Genomic DNA, 13,016 nt, shown 5'->3' with positions numbered 1-13,016 from the left:
GTGTGCACTGGGCCTAAGTGCTCCTTTTTTCAATTTTGACTGTTTATGGTAAATGCTGAATGCTGCCCAGGAGTCGGGACTCGTAAAAAAAAATAATGAACACTACTGCATCTTTTGTACTGGAACACTGTGGCCAGTACTGTCAAATGTCAGCAATCGGGATTCTCAGCAGGGTCAGCCATCACCACAGTTTTCTTTCATGAAGAACTAGGTCATCACTACTGAACCTTTGCCTCCCTCTGCCCCCCCTCCTTTCAGAATCTGTATGAGGGTACGTTTCCACTAAAGCAAATTTGCATAACCAATACAAGAGAATGAGGCTGTGTCCGAATTTGGACACCGCATGCAATGTATTTAATAGGAAATTCGCATGCTGTTTTGGTATGCGAATTCGCATAGGATTTTGCATAGAAACAATGGGAAAGCACACAGGCACTGCCATGGTTAAATTCGCATACATAGTCATCCATGCAAAATCGTATGTGAATTCGCATGAAAATTCGCATCCGCATGCAAATTTTTCCCGCGGCGATTCCCACCGCACAAGTGAAAACGTGCCCTAAGCCAAAACCAATTACGGGTACAGTTTATACTTGGCAAAATAAATTATTCTGATTGTTATGCTGACTGTGAATTTCATTTAGAATGATGCCTGTATGTGGTTTGATGCTTCATACGCACAATAAACTTATTTTTGTGATAAATATGTATAGCTAGTGATGCTTTATGAGTGAATGAACAGCTTGGTTGTAGTTGCAGACTGTCATTAAGGCCTGGTGCACACCAAAAACCGCTAGCAGATCCTCAAAATGCTAGCAGATTTTGAAACGCTTTTTCTTTTTCTGTAGCGTTTCAGCTAGCATTTTGCGGTTTTGTGAAGCGTTTTTGGTGTAGTAGATTTCATGTATTGTTACAGTAAAGCTGTTACTGAACAGCTACTGTAACAAAAAACGCCTGCAAAACCGCTCTGAACTGCCGTTTTTCAGAGCGGTTTGCGTTTTTCCTATACTTAACATTAAGGCAGAAACGCATCCGCAATCCATAATCTGCAGCAGCCCGGGAGTATGCGTTTCTGCAAAACGCCTCCCGCTCTGGTGTGCACCAGCCCATTGAAATACATTACCCTAGCGGATCCGCACCCGCAAGCGGATCGCAAACCGCAGCAGAACCGCTCTGGTGTGCACTAGGCCTTACTGAACAGCTTCTGTAACAAAAACGCCTGGAAAACCGCTCTGATCTAGCGTTTTTCAGAGCAGTTTTCCACTTTCCTATACTTTAACATTGAGGCAGAAACACCTCAGAAATCTAAAAAATGCTGCTACCCCCGAGTTTGCGTTTGTGGAAAAAACGAACCGCTCTGATGTGCACATTCACTTTCATTAGCCAAGCGGTTTTCCCCCTGCAAGCATTTTAAAAAACTCTCCAGAACCGCTCTGCACCAGCCCTTAGAGTGCCCTTCTATTTTATTTTTTTTTTTAATTTTAAAATCACTGATGGACTGTAAGGTGAATACACACACTCTGCTAAACTCGGTTCAGAATCGAGCAGTTACAGGTGCCCGAGAGCTTGTTTGTCGGAAGCCGCTCTGTCATATACTACACATTGTCCCCCCTCCCCCTCTATAGCAAGAGACGCATTGCTCTGCTATAGAAGAGCAAGGTGTTTTATACAGTGCTTAGCCCTAAATTGTTGCACACAATTCTTCTCCCTTTGAAGCAACAACAGTTGTATGTGTCTAGACATCTTTACTCTATGTTCACATTATAAATCGCCAGCGCTATCGCAAGCGATGAGCGATTTGTTTTTTTCATGCGCTTTTGCTGAGCGATTCGTTTTAACCCGGAAATGAATACATACAATGTATTTATTCATAAAAGCGCTGGAGAAATTGATATACAAAAGCGCATTTTCAAGTGCTTTGTGATTACCCTATATATATATTGGGCCAAAGTGCTCAGAAAATGGTACATGTAGCACGTTTGCTATTTTAGTAAAATCAAAATGTGCACATGTGAACACTGTCATAGGAAATCATTGCACTAGCGCTTTTCCACGGACTGTTAAGCAGTAAAATGCCTCTCAAACCCTCACAACTGCTCATTGCTGCCTGGTAACTGCTTGTTGCTTGCTGAGCACACAGTTCAACAGTCGGTGAAAAAGAAGCCCAAGGGCCCATTCACACTAGAGCGTCGCAGCAAAACGCTAGTGTAATAAATACCCTATGGGTCCATTCTTACTTGGGCGATTTGCGCTAATTGCCGCAAATCGCCTAAAATCGCGAAACGCAAACATGTAGCCTGCACCATTTTCAGGCGATTTCCCAGCGATCGCGTTTCAGTGCTATAGAAGCGCTAAACGTGATCATGGAAAAATCACCGCAGTGTTCAGTGATTTTTCCACTGAAAAATCACTCACAAAACTACAGTCGGCGTTTTGCGCTTTCAAGTGTGCCCATTCACAATTAAAAGCGCAAAACGCTGGCGGTAGTTTTGCAGGAGTGATTTTTCCACAATTTAACACAGAAAAAAAAAATCACTGGACACTGCAGCGATTTTTCCACGATCGCATTTAGCGCTTCTATAGCACTGAAACGCGATTGCCAGGAAATCACCTGAAAATGGTGCAGGCTACACGTTTGCATTTGGCTATTTGTGTTAATCTCCGGTGATTAACGCAAATCTTGGGTGTGAGAACGGGCCCATAGGGTATTATTGCACTAGTGCTTTAAAAAGCGCTATCGCTTGAGCGTTTTGCCGAAATCACCGGCAAAACGCTCTACTGTGAATAGGACCTTAATCTGTGGACTTTGGTGTGTGGTTGTTCTCTACACAGAAACAGGCAAAGGGTTATATAGGGGCTCACCGACTTATCACTGGCACTGATAAAAACCTACAAAATGTCAGATCAAAGATGCAAGAAATTCTAAAATATTTAAGACGTTTTAAAAGGAGAAGAGAAAATACCACCACTGTACAGACAACTGATGAAAGAATGCAGACTTTATATTTGGTATTCAGTGGCTCTAAACTTTTGACCAGGGACTGTCTTTATACAATATACGGTACACATACCCCAGGGGCTGCTTATGCTGGGTCCAGGGAGTTACATGTATCTCAGTGGGTACTCACATAGGGCTCAGAGGATACTTGAACTTGTTATTGTCAATTCATTATAGAAAGTTGTGACAATAAAAAAAGGAATTCTATAAAGGCTTCATGCTTGTTTCTGGTGTGATTCAGACACTACTGCAGCAAATTAAATCAGCAGGGCTGCCAGACACCTGGTATTGTTTAAAAAGGAAATATGTCAGCCTCCATATTCTTCTCACTTCACTTTTCCTTTAAAGTGAACCTAAAGCCGGTAAAACAAATGAGATTAACTCACCTGGGGCCTCCCTCAGCCCCCTGCAGCCGATCGGTGTCCTCGCAGCTCCGCTCCGATGTCCCAGGACCCGCCGGCAAACACTTCCGGTTTCGCCATCACCGGCTGACAGGCATGGGAACGCGAGTGATTGTTCGCGTTCCCAGTCTGTATATTGCCCCCTATGCTGCTATTGCGGCCAGGAGGCTGCAATAGCAGGATAGGGGGCGATATACAGGCTGGGAACGCGAACAATCACTCGCATTCCCATGCCTGTCGGCCAAACCGGAAGTGCTCGCCGGGCACCGATCGGCTGCAGGGGGCTGAGGGAGGGCCCAGGTGAGTTAATCTCATTTGTTTTACCGGCTTTAGGTTCACTTTAAAGAGAGTCTGAAGCCAAATACTGTACATGCAGCCAAATGGTAGCATGTGGTAACGCCGCACATGACCTACGCAGCAGCATTACCCGGCCGTCTAAAAAAAAGTGTCACATCTGAGAACAGCAACCACCATGCTCTCATGCAACTTTTTTTTTTTTGGGGGGGGGGGGGGGGTGCACCTGTCCATCACCTGTGCCACCAGCAAACACACAACCAATGAACAAGAGCAGCTGTCAGGAGGCGAATTCACCCTTTTCAACTGCTTGTGGTAAAGAGGCCTTAAAACTGCGCGCCATAGATCCTGAACAACCATGCAGATATTTCTGACAGAAGTCTTACTGGATTAGCTGAAAGCTTGTTTTAGCTGTGTGAAGCCTTGTTCACATTATAAATTGCTAGTGCAAACGCTGAGTGATTTATAGGGCTATTTTTGAAGTACTTTTCCAAGCTCTTTCTGAACGATTTTCGCTTAGAGAAGTGCTTGTGCAGTGATTATTTTTTCACTTCCTGACGTCAGTCAGGAAGTGAAATCTTTAACCCAGTAATGAATACATACAATGTATTTTTTCATGAAACCGCTTGGGAAATCACAATTCAAAACACTTTAATTGCTTTGTGATTTCCCTATACTTTCTATTGAATCGCAAATGCTCAGAAAATGGAGCCGTGTTTGCGAATGGATAGAAAACTCATCGCTTATGTGAAAACACAAGAAACCAACTAGGAGTGATTTTCTGAGTGCTTTGCAATTTGAAAACTCTTACTAATGTAATGCTATGGGTGTGATCCCACTTGAGGTATTTGTTTTTTTAAAAATCCCCCATAGCATTGCATTAGCAAGAGCTTTTCAAATCACTAGGGATTAGAAATCGCTCCTAGTGGGTTTCTGGCCTTACTCTGAAATCACAGCAGCCACTAGAATGGTTTAAAAGGAAATAAATATGGTAGCCACCATGTGCTTCTCACATCACATGTACTTTAAAGAGGAACTCCAGTGGACATTTTCGTGTTTGCAGATGATGTAGCTACTGCATGGTTTTTGGCAGTTGGAAACAGCTGTAACAGCTAATTTCCACAATGCAACAAGGTTCACAGACAGAAAACTGCCAAAAAAAGTACGTACTTTTCTTGTGGGAGGGGTTTCACCACAATATCAGTCATACAGCGCCCCCTGATGGTCTGTTTGTGAAAAGGAATAGATTTCTCATGTAAAAGGGGGTATCAGCTACTGATTGGGATAAAGTTCAATTTTTGGTCGGAGTTTCTCTTTAAGTCTGCAAGCACACTTGTCAATTTTGTGCGTTTTTCTGCATACGTTTTCAGCACACCATGGCCTCAATTCACTAAGCTTTATCAAACGTTTGAGAATTTACCTCATAGGTAAAATGTAATTTTGAATTCACTGAGGTGTTATATTTATCGAATGTTTTATCGATAAAACGTTCAATAAATCTATAACATCTTAGTGAATTAAAAATTAGATTTTACCCATGAGGTAAATTATCAAACGTTTGATAAAGCTTAGTGAATTAAGCCCCTGTGTGTTTGTATGGAAGAAAAATTTGTACTTTTTTCACAGTAATTAATATAAAAAAAAAAAAAAGTGCTGCGCTGCTGTCTAATTTCTGGCCACTAGAGGGTGTAAACTAAAGGAAATGGCTTTAGGCCTGGAACCCACTAGGAGCACTTTTTCTGAGCGCTTTGTGATATGAAAAGCTCTTGCTAATGTAATGCTATAGGAGTGATCCCACTTGAGCGATGTGATTTTATAAAAAATCCCCCATAGCATTGCATTAGCAAGAGCTTTTTTTTTTAAATCACTAGCGTTTAGAAAAGGCTTCTAGTGGGTTTGAACCCTTATGGTGACAAGTAGGCATAATCGGCGACATACTAACAATGGAGTTGATGTTCAGCTTGAAAATACACCGAGTTAAGCCAAGGTGGGTTTTGATGGGTCCATTTTTAAGATGCATACATTTGCATGCACAATGTGCATAATCTTGCATCAACTCAGAATTACTTGCATCTCATTGAACATCTCTACTAGCAACACAAAAAGTCACTGAGTAGACTCTTCACAACCTCTAGTGGGCAGAAAATAAAATGAAATGTCAGAAGGCTCACTCTGAATGATCAGGTGAGTTATGGCTCTTATTTTTTTTTTTTTTTTTTTACTTGCACCATAAACTAGCATTTGCATATCTGTTTAATATGCAGTCTGATGAATCAAAACTAGGCTGGTTCACACTGCAAGGGCTCGTTCAAACTAAAGGCGGGTTTTGGATTTTTTTTTAAGCGCAGGCGATTTGTACAAATCGCCCTAAAATCGCTTACACCAGGGGTCCCCAATCCCCCGTCCGCAGCCCAATGGGCTGTTTGCTGATGGTCCGCGGTTATAGCCTCTTGCCCCCACCTCCCCCGCTGCTGTTACCTTAGCTGGCGGCCGCTTCCTTTCTTATATTCTCATCTCCTGCATGTTATTTTGCTTCAAAGCAGCACTCCCCGCGGCTGCTGTGACGAGGCAGGACAGGAGAGCGGCTTCCTGTAGCGGCGATGGGTATCGCCATTACCAGGGAAACCTCTCTGCTGCTTCCTGCCTCGTCACAGCAGCCGTTGGGTGCGCTGCTTTGAAGCAAAATAACATGCAGGAGGAGAGAAGAAAGGAAGCGGCCGCCAGCTAAGGTAACAGCAGCGTTGGACTGGGGGGGGGGGGGCTGGGAAGCGTATGCTGGGGCAACATACTAGCTATACTGGGGCAACTATGCTTGCTATGCCGCCGCACCCCCCCAACCTCCCCCTCGTACCCCGCTACGCACGACACTGCTCAGTGCACTAACCACCCCCGGTCCCCAGAGAAAGTTTTGGTCGGTTAGCGGTCCCCGGGCCGAAAAAGGTTGGGGACCCCTGGCTTACACTACGCTTTTCAATGAGATGGTTCTCATTGGGGTGTTCCGTTTGCTTGCCGCTGACAATTGATTTGTCCTGAATGGATGGTATAGGGAAATCGCAAAGCGCTTGGAAAAGAGCTTTGTATAGCAATTTCCCCAGCGCTTTAATAAATAAATACATTGTATTAATTCATTCCCGGGGAAAAATTAATCACTTCCTAATTGACGCTTATAACACGCAGAGCAGAGCAATTTAAAAAAAAATAAAATAAGCGGGGGCGAGAGTGTGAGCTGAATGCAAAGTGAACGAAGCCTAAGTGCTTTTTCTAAGCGCTTGTGATTTTAAAATCTCTTACCAATGTATTGCTATGTGTGTTCTCACTTGAGCGATGTGATTTTATAAAAATCACCCACTGAATTGCATTAGCAAAGATTTTCAAACCACTAGCACTTAAAAATCTCTTGCAGTGTGAACCAGCGTTTAGTGCATAGAAAAGACTTTTGGATTCATTGGGGCTTAATGCTTGAAATAAGAAATTGCTTTTCTTCACTCAGCATATCTCAATCCTCAGCGTTTGGCTACTTGCACATCTTTCCTTGACAAACTCCTCAGCATTGCACACTTTTGCATTGCTGAGCATATTTCAGCAACATGTATCAGTGTGTGATACGCAAAGGCATTAGAGAGAACACAGACAGCACTGAGGACTTGTTCACATTGCAGGTGGTTTCGGCTTTTTATTGCCCGCCTGCGGGTTTTAAAAACGACCGACCGCGTGCACAATTAACCACTTGAGGACCCACCCTTTACCCCCCCCCCCCCTTAAAGGGAAGGTTCAGGGAGGGTGGGGAAAAAATAAAAATCAATTTCCACTTACCTGGGGCTTCCTCCAGCCCGTGGCAGGCAGGAGGTGCCCTCGCCGCCGCTCCGCAGGTTCCCGGTGGTCTCCGGTGGCCGACCCGACCTGGCCAGGCCGGCTGCCAGGTCGGGCTCTTCTGCGCTCCAAGTCCTTGTACGCAGTACAGCCCGGCGGACGTCCGATGACGTCAGAGCGCCAGCGTGGGACGCAGAAGTACAAGGACTTGGAGCGCAGAAGAGCCCGACCTGGCAGCCGGCCTGGCCAGGTCGGGTCGGCCACCGGAGACCACCGGGAGCGGCGGCGAGGGCACCTCCTGCCTGCCACGGGCTGGAGGAAGCCCCAGGTAAGTGGAAATTGATATTTATTTTTTCCCCACCCTCCCTGAACCTTCCCTTTAAGGACCAGCGCTGTTTGTTGTGATCTGTGCTGGGTGGGCTCTGCAGCCCCCAGCACAGATCAGGGTGCACGCAGAGCGATCAGATCGCCCCCCCTTTTTCCCCCCTATGGGGATGATGTGCAGGGGGGGGGGGGGTCTGATCGCTCCTGCGTGCAGGCTAGTTGCAGGGGGGGGCACCTCAAAGCCCCCCTCCGCGGCGACATTCACCCCCCTCCCTCCCGGTGATACGGGCTGCACAGGACGCTATCCCTCCTGTGCAGCCAGTGACGGGACGTCCCGTGTCACATGGAGGCGATCCCCGGCCGCTGATTGGCCGGGGGATCGCCGATCTGCCTTACGGCGCTGCTGCGCAGCAGCGCCGTACAATGTAAACAAAGCGGATTATTTCCGCTTGTGTTTACATTTAGCCTGCAAGCCGCCATCGGCGGCCCGCAGGCTATTCAGAGCCCCCCGCCGTGCATTGACAGGAAGCAGCCGCTCACGCGAGCAGCTGCTTCCTGATTAATCAGCCTGCAGCTGGCGACGCAGTACTGCGTCGCTGGTCCTGCAGCTGCCACTTTGCCGACGCACGGTATAAGCGTGCGGTTGGCAAGTGGTTAATGTCTGAGAAGTTTCATATCAACGCGGGTTGTGCGCTGTGCAGCTAAGAAAGCGGTGCGTGTACCATTTTCAATGGAAGGTATAGGAAAATCAGCAAAAGCGTACAAAAACACGCATTAAGGCGAGTGCGCTCGCGTTTTTAAGCATACATTGTATTGATTTTTTTTCCAGGTCAAAAAGTTCACTTCCTGACTTGCGTCAAAACAAGGAGTTTTGAATCAGGATATCATTTATTGGCTAACTTAGAGATGGATAAACAGTGAGCTTTCGGCTCATAAAAAGCCTTCGTCGGACTGGTTCCGGACCAGAACTGAAAAACACAGCTTATATACACTGACATACAGAGGAGAAACATTCTTTAGCAAACATAAATGTAATTAGATGCCTCAACTGTTACTGAGGAGGCTTTCCCAGGCATCCTGGCTAAATTGATAAGATCAATATCAACATGTCAGGGAGTGAATTATATCATAGGGACCCAGCAGGAAACCTCATAGTGAAATTACACTAACATGATTGGGTGGAGAGCACCCTCTTGAACTGCTCGCTTTCAGAAAGGTTGTAGTAAACTATGCCCACACTATTCAGCCTATCACAACACTTCATTCTGTAGTGCTGAGATTGTAAAACTGTTCCCTATGGTTTTCTGCAAGGTCCCCTAAAATAGACTAGCACCATTATGAATTTACATATAATCCAATTAAAAGAAAAAAAAAAAAGTCAGTTACCGCACTGAGTTTTGGTTCTAGGCTTTATCTATACTGTATATAAATGTTATTGTTACTTTACATTGAAGGGAAAATCCACTTTCATTCCCCTATTTTTTCTTTTATAAACCTACATGAGGGCTGGTTCACACTGTAATTAGCAAACCGCTGCTGCTAATGCAAGTCAATGGAAGTGTTCACACTGTAGCGATCGCCAGTGATTAGTGATCTGCTGAAATCTCAAACATGTGCATGCAGCATTTTTTGGAGTGATTGCATTTCAATGTCAAAGAATCACAAAACACGATCACTCTAAAATCACTTTCCTGTAGAGTGAAAAACAGAGTTTTGCTGATCACTGGCGATCAGCAAAACGCTATCAAAGCGCCCAGTGTTAACTAGCCCTAAGGTACAATCATTCCTCAGTGTTTCTAAAAGAAACCAGCATACAACAGTTTGTGTCAAAGTTTGCCACAAGTCACTGGCAGTGCACATGTCAAAAGGAATGTAGATAGCTTCTGTTCTGTTAACTTGTCACTAAGGTGGGAGTTTCTAGTTATCCAGAGCATTGCTGCCATGGTTGCAAAGTGATGTCATTTGAGCATACTGTCAGTTTTTCACATTGCTAACTAGCTAACAGTCCCTGGCTGTAACCTCCCTGGCGGTAAGCCCGTGCTGAGCATGGGCTATGCCACCGGGAGGCACCGCTCAGGCCCCGCTGGGCCGATTTGCATAATTTTTTTTGCTGCACGCAGCTAGCACTTTGCTAGCTGCGTGCAGTGCCCAATAGCCGCAGCTACCTGCTGATCTGCCGCTATACGTCGCCGCAGCCCCCCCCCGTGCGCTGCCTGGCCAATCAGTGGCAGGCAGCGCTGTGGGGTGGATCGGAGTCCCCTTTGACGTCACGATGGCAATGACGTCGGTGACGTCATCCCGCCCCGTCCCCATGGCGACAGGGGAAGCCCTCCAGGAAATCCCGTTCTTTGAACGGGATCTACGGTGGCGATCGGAGGGGCTGGGGGGATGCCGCTGAGCAGCGGCTATCATGTAGCGAGACCTTGTCTCGCTACATGAAGAACATTTTTTTTTTTTTTTTAAACGTATTTGCTGCCCCCTGGCGGATTTTGCCAAACTGCCAGGAGGGTTAAGGCCTGGGGCACACCAAAACCCGCTAGCAGATCCGCAAAATGCTAGCAGATTTTGAAACGCTTATTTTTCTGTAGCGTTTCATCTAGCATTTTGCGGTTTTGGAAAGCGGTTTTTGGTGTAGTAGATTTCATATACTGTTACAGTAAAGCTGTTACTGAACAGCTTCTGTAACAAAAACGCCTGCAAAACCGCTCTGAACTGCCGTTTTTCAGAGCGGTTTTCCTATACTTTACTTTGGAGGCAGAAACGCCTCCACAATCCAAAAAATGCCTCACCCCAGGAGTATGCGTTTCAGCAAAACGCCTCCCGCTCTGGTGTGAACCACCCCATTGAGATACATTGACCAAGCATATCCGCAAGCAGCTGCAAAAACGCCCCAAAAAAAAAAAAAAACCCACTCGGTGTGCCCCAGCCCTAAGATTAAAAAGCAAACAACAAAAGGAGAATTTCCCATTACTTTCATAACAATCTACCAAATCTTACAACAGTTCTTCACATAAATATTGCTATCTGAAAGTCCATATTTACACACACTTTCATTAAAAGCATAAAGTTTATTTATTAAGCATTTTTTTTATACAAAAGCACTAAATAGGTCATGAAATATCTTCAAGGTAATCAGCAACATCACTTATACGAGATATAGAATTATCTAAGGTAATGTCCTCTAGCTTGTTGTCACTACCAGTAAAGTCATCAACAGACAATTCCTCATCTAAATCCTCACCAATGCTGACTTCACTTTTATCTGAACGCTGACTGGTGCTGTTAAAGTCATCAGCATAGTCATCCTCATTACCACCTCCTAGTTCAAGGGAAGCAATTTTCTCAGAAGCAGATTTCAGGTTCTTTAAGGAATCATGATGACTATCATCACCAACATCAGATACCTCTGGATAGGATCTGTGCTCTAACTTTTGAGCTTGTAAATTTAGAAATGCTGCTAGAGTACCATTGGGCTTGCTTTTGTCCTCTTTCCATCCATAGGTTTTCACTGGTTTAGGAATAGGATCATCAAAGAAAGAGTCTCCCTCAAGATCATGTTCATCCAATTTGGAGTCCTCATTTTCTTTGAAGCCCAATTGTAGATCATCTAATGTACCTTCTGGCTTTGGGGCACTCCCTATATTGAGACTATCAGGACTCTCCCTGGAGGAAGAACTGCTTTTGTCTGCGAGGCTGTCAGTTCGACTCTTGGTATCTAGCTGTAGTTTAGTGAGGGGATGGAGAAGTTCAGAGACATCTTGGGATACTACACTCCTTCCCTGAATAAACAGGCGCCGATACATAGCCAGGAACTCCTGCAGGTCAATTCCACTACTGAAGTCTTTATCAGCTGCTGCAAATTCATCATTGACGTATCTGTCCAGCATGGTCCTGTGGAAGTGAGGAAAGAGGTCCACAAAGAGCTGCCTCAATTCATCTTTGCTAATCTCCCCACTCTTGTCCCTGTCATAGCATTGAAACTTGGCTTCAGCCTCCGCCAGGTGATCAGAGGAGGGTCCCCTGGTGGAGGGAAGCTCTCTGTGCCTGAGCAGCTCCAGCAGCAGGGGGGAGCCGTTCCCAGCATCGGGCAGCCCAAGCTCTCGGGCAAGTTGAGCCCGGTCCTCAGTGCTACTGGGTAGGTTGGCCTCAGGCTGAAGAACAGCCAGAGTGAAGTCCAGGTGGAAGTGCTGCAGGAAGTCGGTGACCAGGCCAGCTACCATGCGTCCGTCTCTGGTGTCCAGGAAGTGGCGCAGCTTCTCATTCAGCAGTGCGGACTTGTGCTCCTGTTGATCCTGCTCCTCCAGAGCCAGAAACACTGAGGCCCGCAGCTCCGCTTTCATCCTGTTCAGCACACCGTTATTCTCCAGCGTGTGAATCAGCAGATCCCGCAGCTCGGTGTCCTCCTCCGTCGCAGACATGCTGCACAAGTCCCAGCTACCAACTAGCCCAAGAGGATCGCCGAGAGCATCGAACGCACCGCCGGAGTGAAGACGGTATGGCCTTCCCGGCTCTGATCTGCAGCGTCGCCGGAAACTAGTCTGCTGAATGACCCCGCAGCTGTTACAGCGAAGCTGGTAAAGTAGAGCTGAGAGTGCGGGGGCGTGATCAGACACGTCACAGAAGCGCCAGGTTTGAGCGCCAAGGAGGACTACATGGTCTGTTTCTGGTCACTGTCTGGTAGCCAAGCAACGACGGACTCCGCCCTCCTAGACCGTATTTGCAGAACGGTGATGTTAAGGATGCCTCGATTTGTTCGGTCGTTCGGCTGGTGAGGCCTTGTGAGCTCTGTCCCTGCCTTCTCCCTCCCCGCGTTCCCCGGGCGCCTGGCAACCGAGCGGCGCAGAGTGTGGCAGCGTCTCATCGGAGAGCGGCGGCCGGGAGCAGGTGAGGAGCCCGTGCTCTGTGTCTGTGCAGCCCTCTCCCGTCACGTTCCTTATATATCGCACGCCTGACACCAGGGTGCACCGGGCGCGGCCTGTAGCATTCCTGCCTGGCTGAGGAATCACAGCTCTGACCATGGGCAGCCGGGGGAATAGTGACATCCTATTAGGTTACTTCCCTATGCCTGGCCACCTCTGTGCTGCCCAATGGTGGATCTGTGCTGCTGGATGGCATCACCACTGGCCTCAGTCTCTCTCTACCAAGTACGATGCTGCAATACTGCTAACTTCTGGCACAAATCGTTTATT

The 13,016-nt window shown here is 46.6% G+C and overlaps 2 protein-coding genes across 2 annotated transcripts in view; one reads left to right on the top strand and one right to left on the bottom strand.

The window, feature by feature from the left end:
* Positions 1–10,875: 10,875 nt before the first annotated feature.
* CEP43 (centrosomal protein 43) lies at positions 10,876–12,639 on the bottom strand. The gene has a single exon (XM_068281425.1). The coding sequence runs from the start codon at positions 12,243–12,245 to the stop codon at positions 10,938–10,940; it is 1,308 nt and encodes a 435-aa protein (XP_068137526.1). The 5' UTR covers positions 12,246–12,639; the 3' UTR covers positions 10,876–10,937.
* The window catches only part of RAB23 (RAB23, member RAS oncogene family), a 42,580-nt gene continuing 42,089 nt past the window's right edge, over positions 12,526–13,016 (top strand). The window contains exon 1 of the mRNA XM_068281426.1: positions 12,526–12,711. The gene's annotated coding sequence lies outside the window, so the exon portion shown is untranslated. The remainder of the gene's footprint in view (positions 12,712–13,016) is intronic.

This window comes from Hyperolius riggenbachi, chromosome 4 (assembly GCF_040937935.1).
Source record: "Hyperolius riggenbachi isolate aHypRig1 chromosome 4, aHypRig1.pri, whole genome shotgun sequence".
NCBI lineage: Eukaryota > Metazoa > Chordata > Amphibia > Anura > Hyperoliidae > Hyperolius > Hyperolius riggenbachi.
The sequence above is the reverse complement of the archived record's forward strand: the minus strand, read 5'-3'. Positions and strand labels throughout refer to the sequence as shown.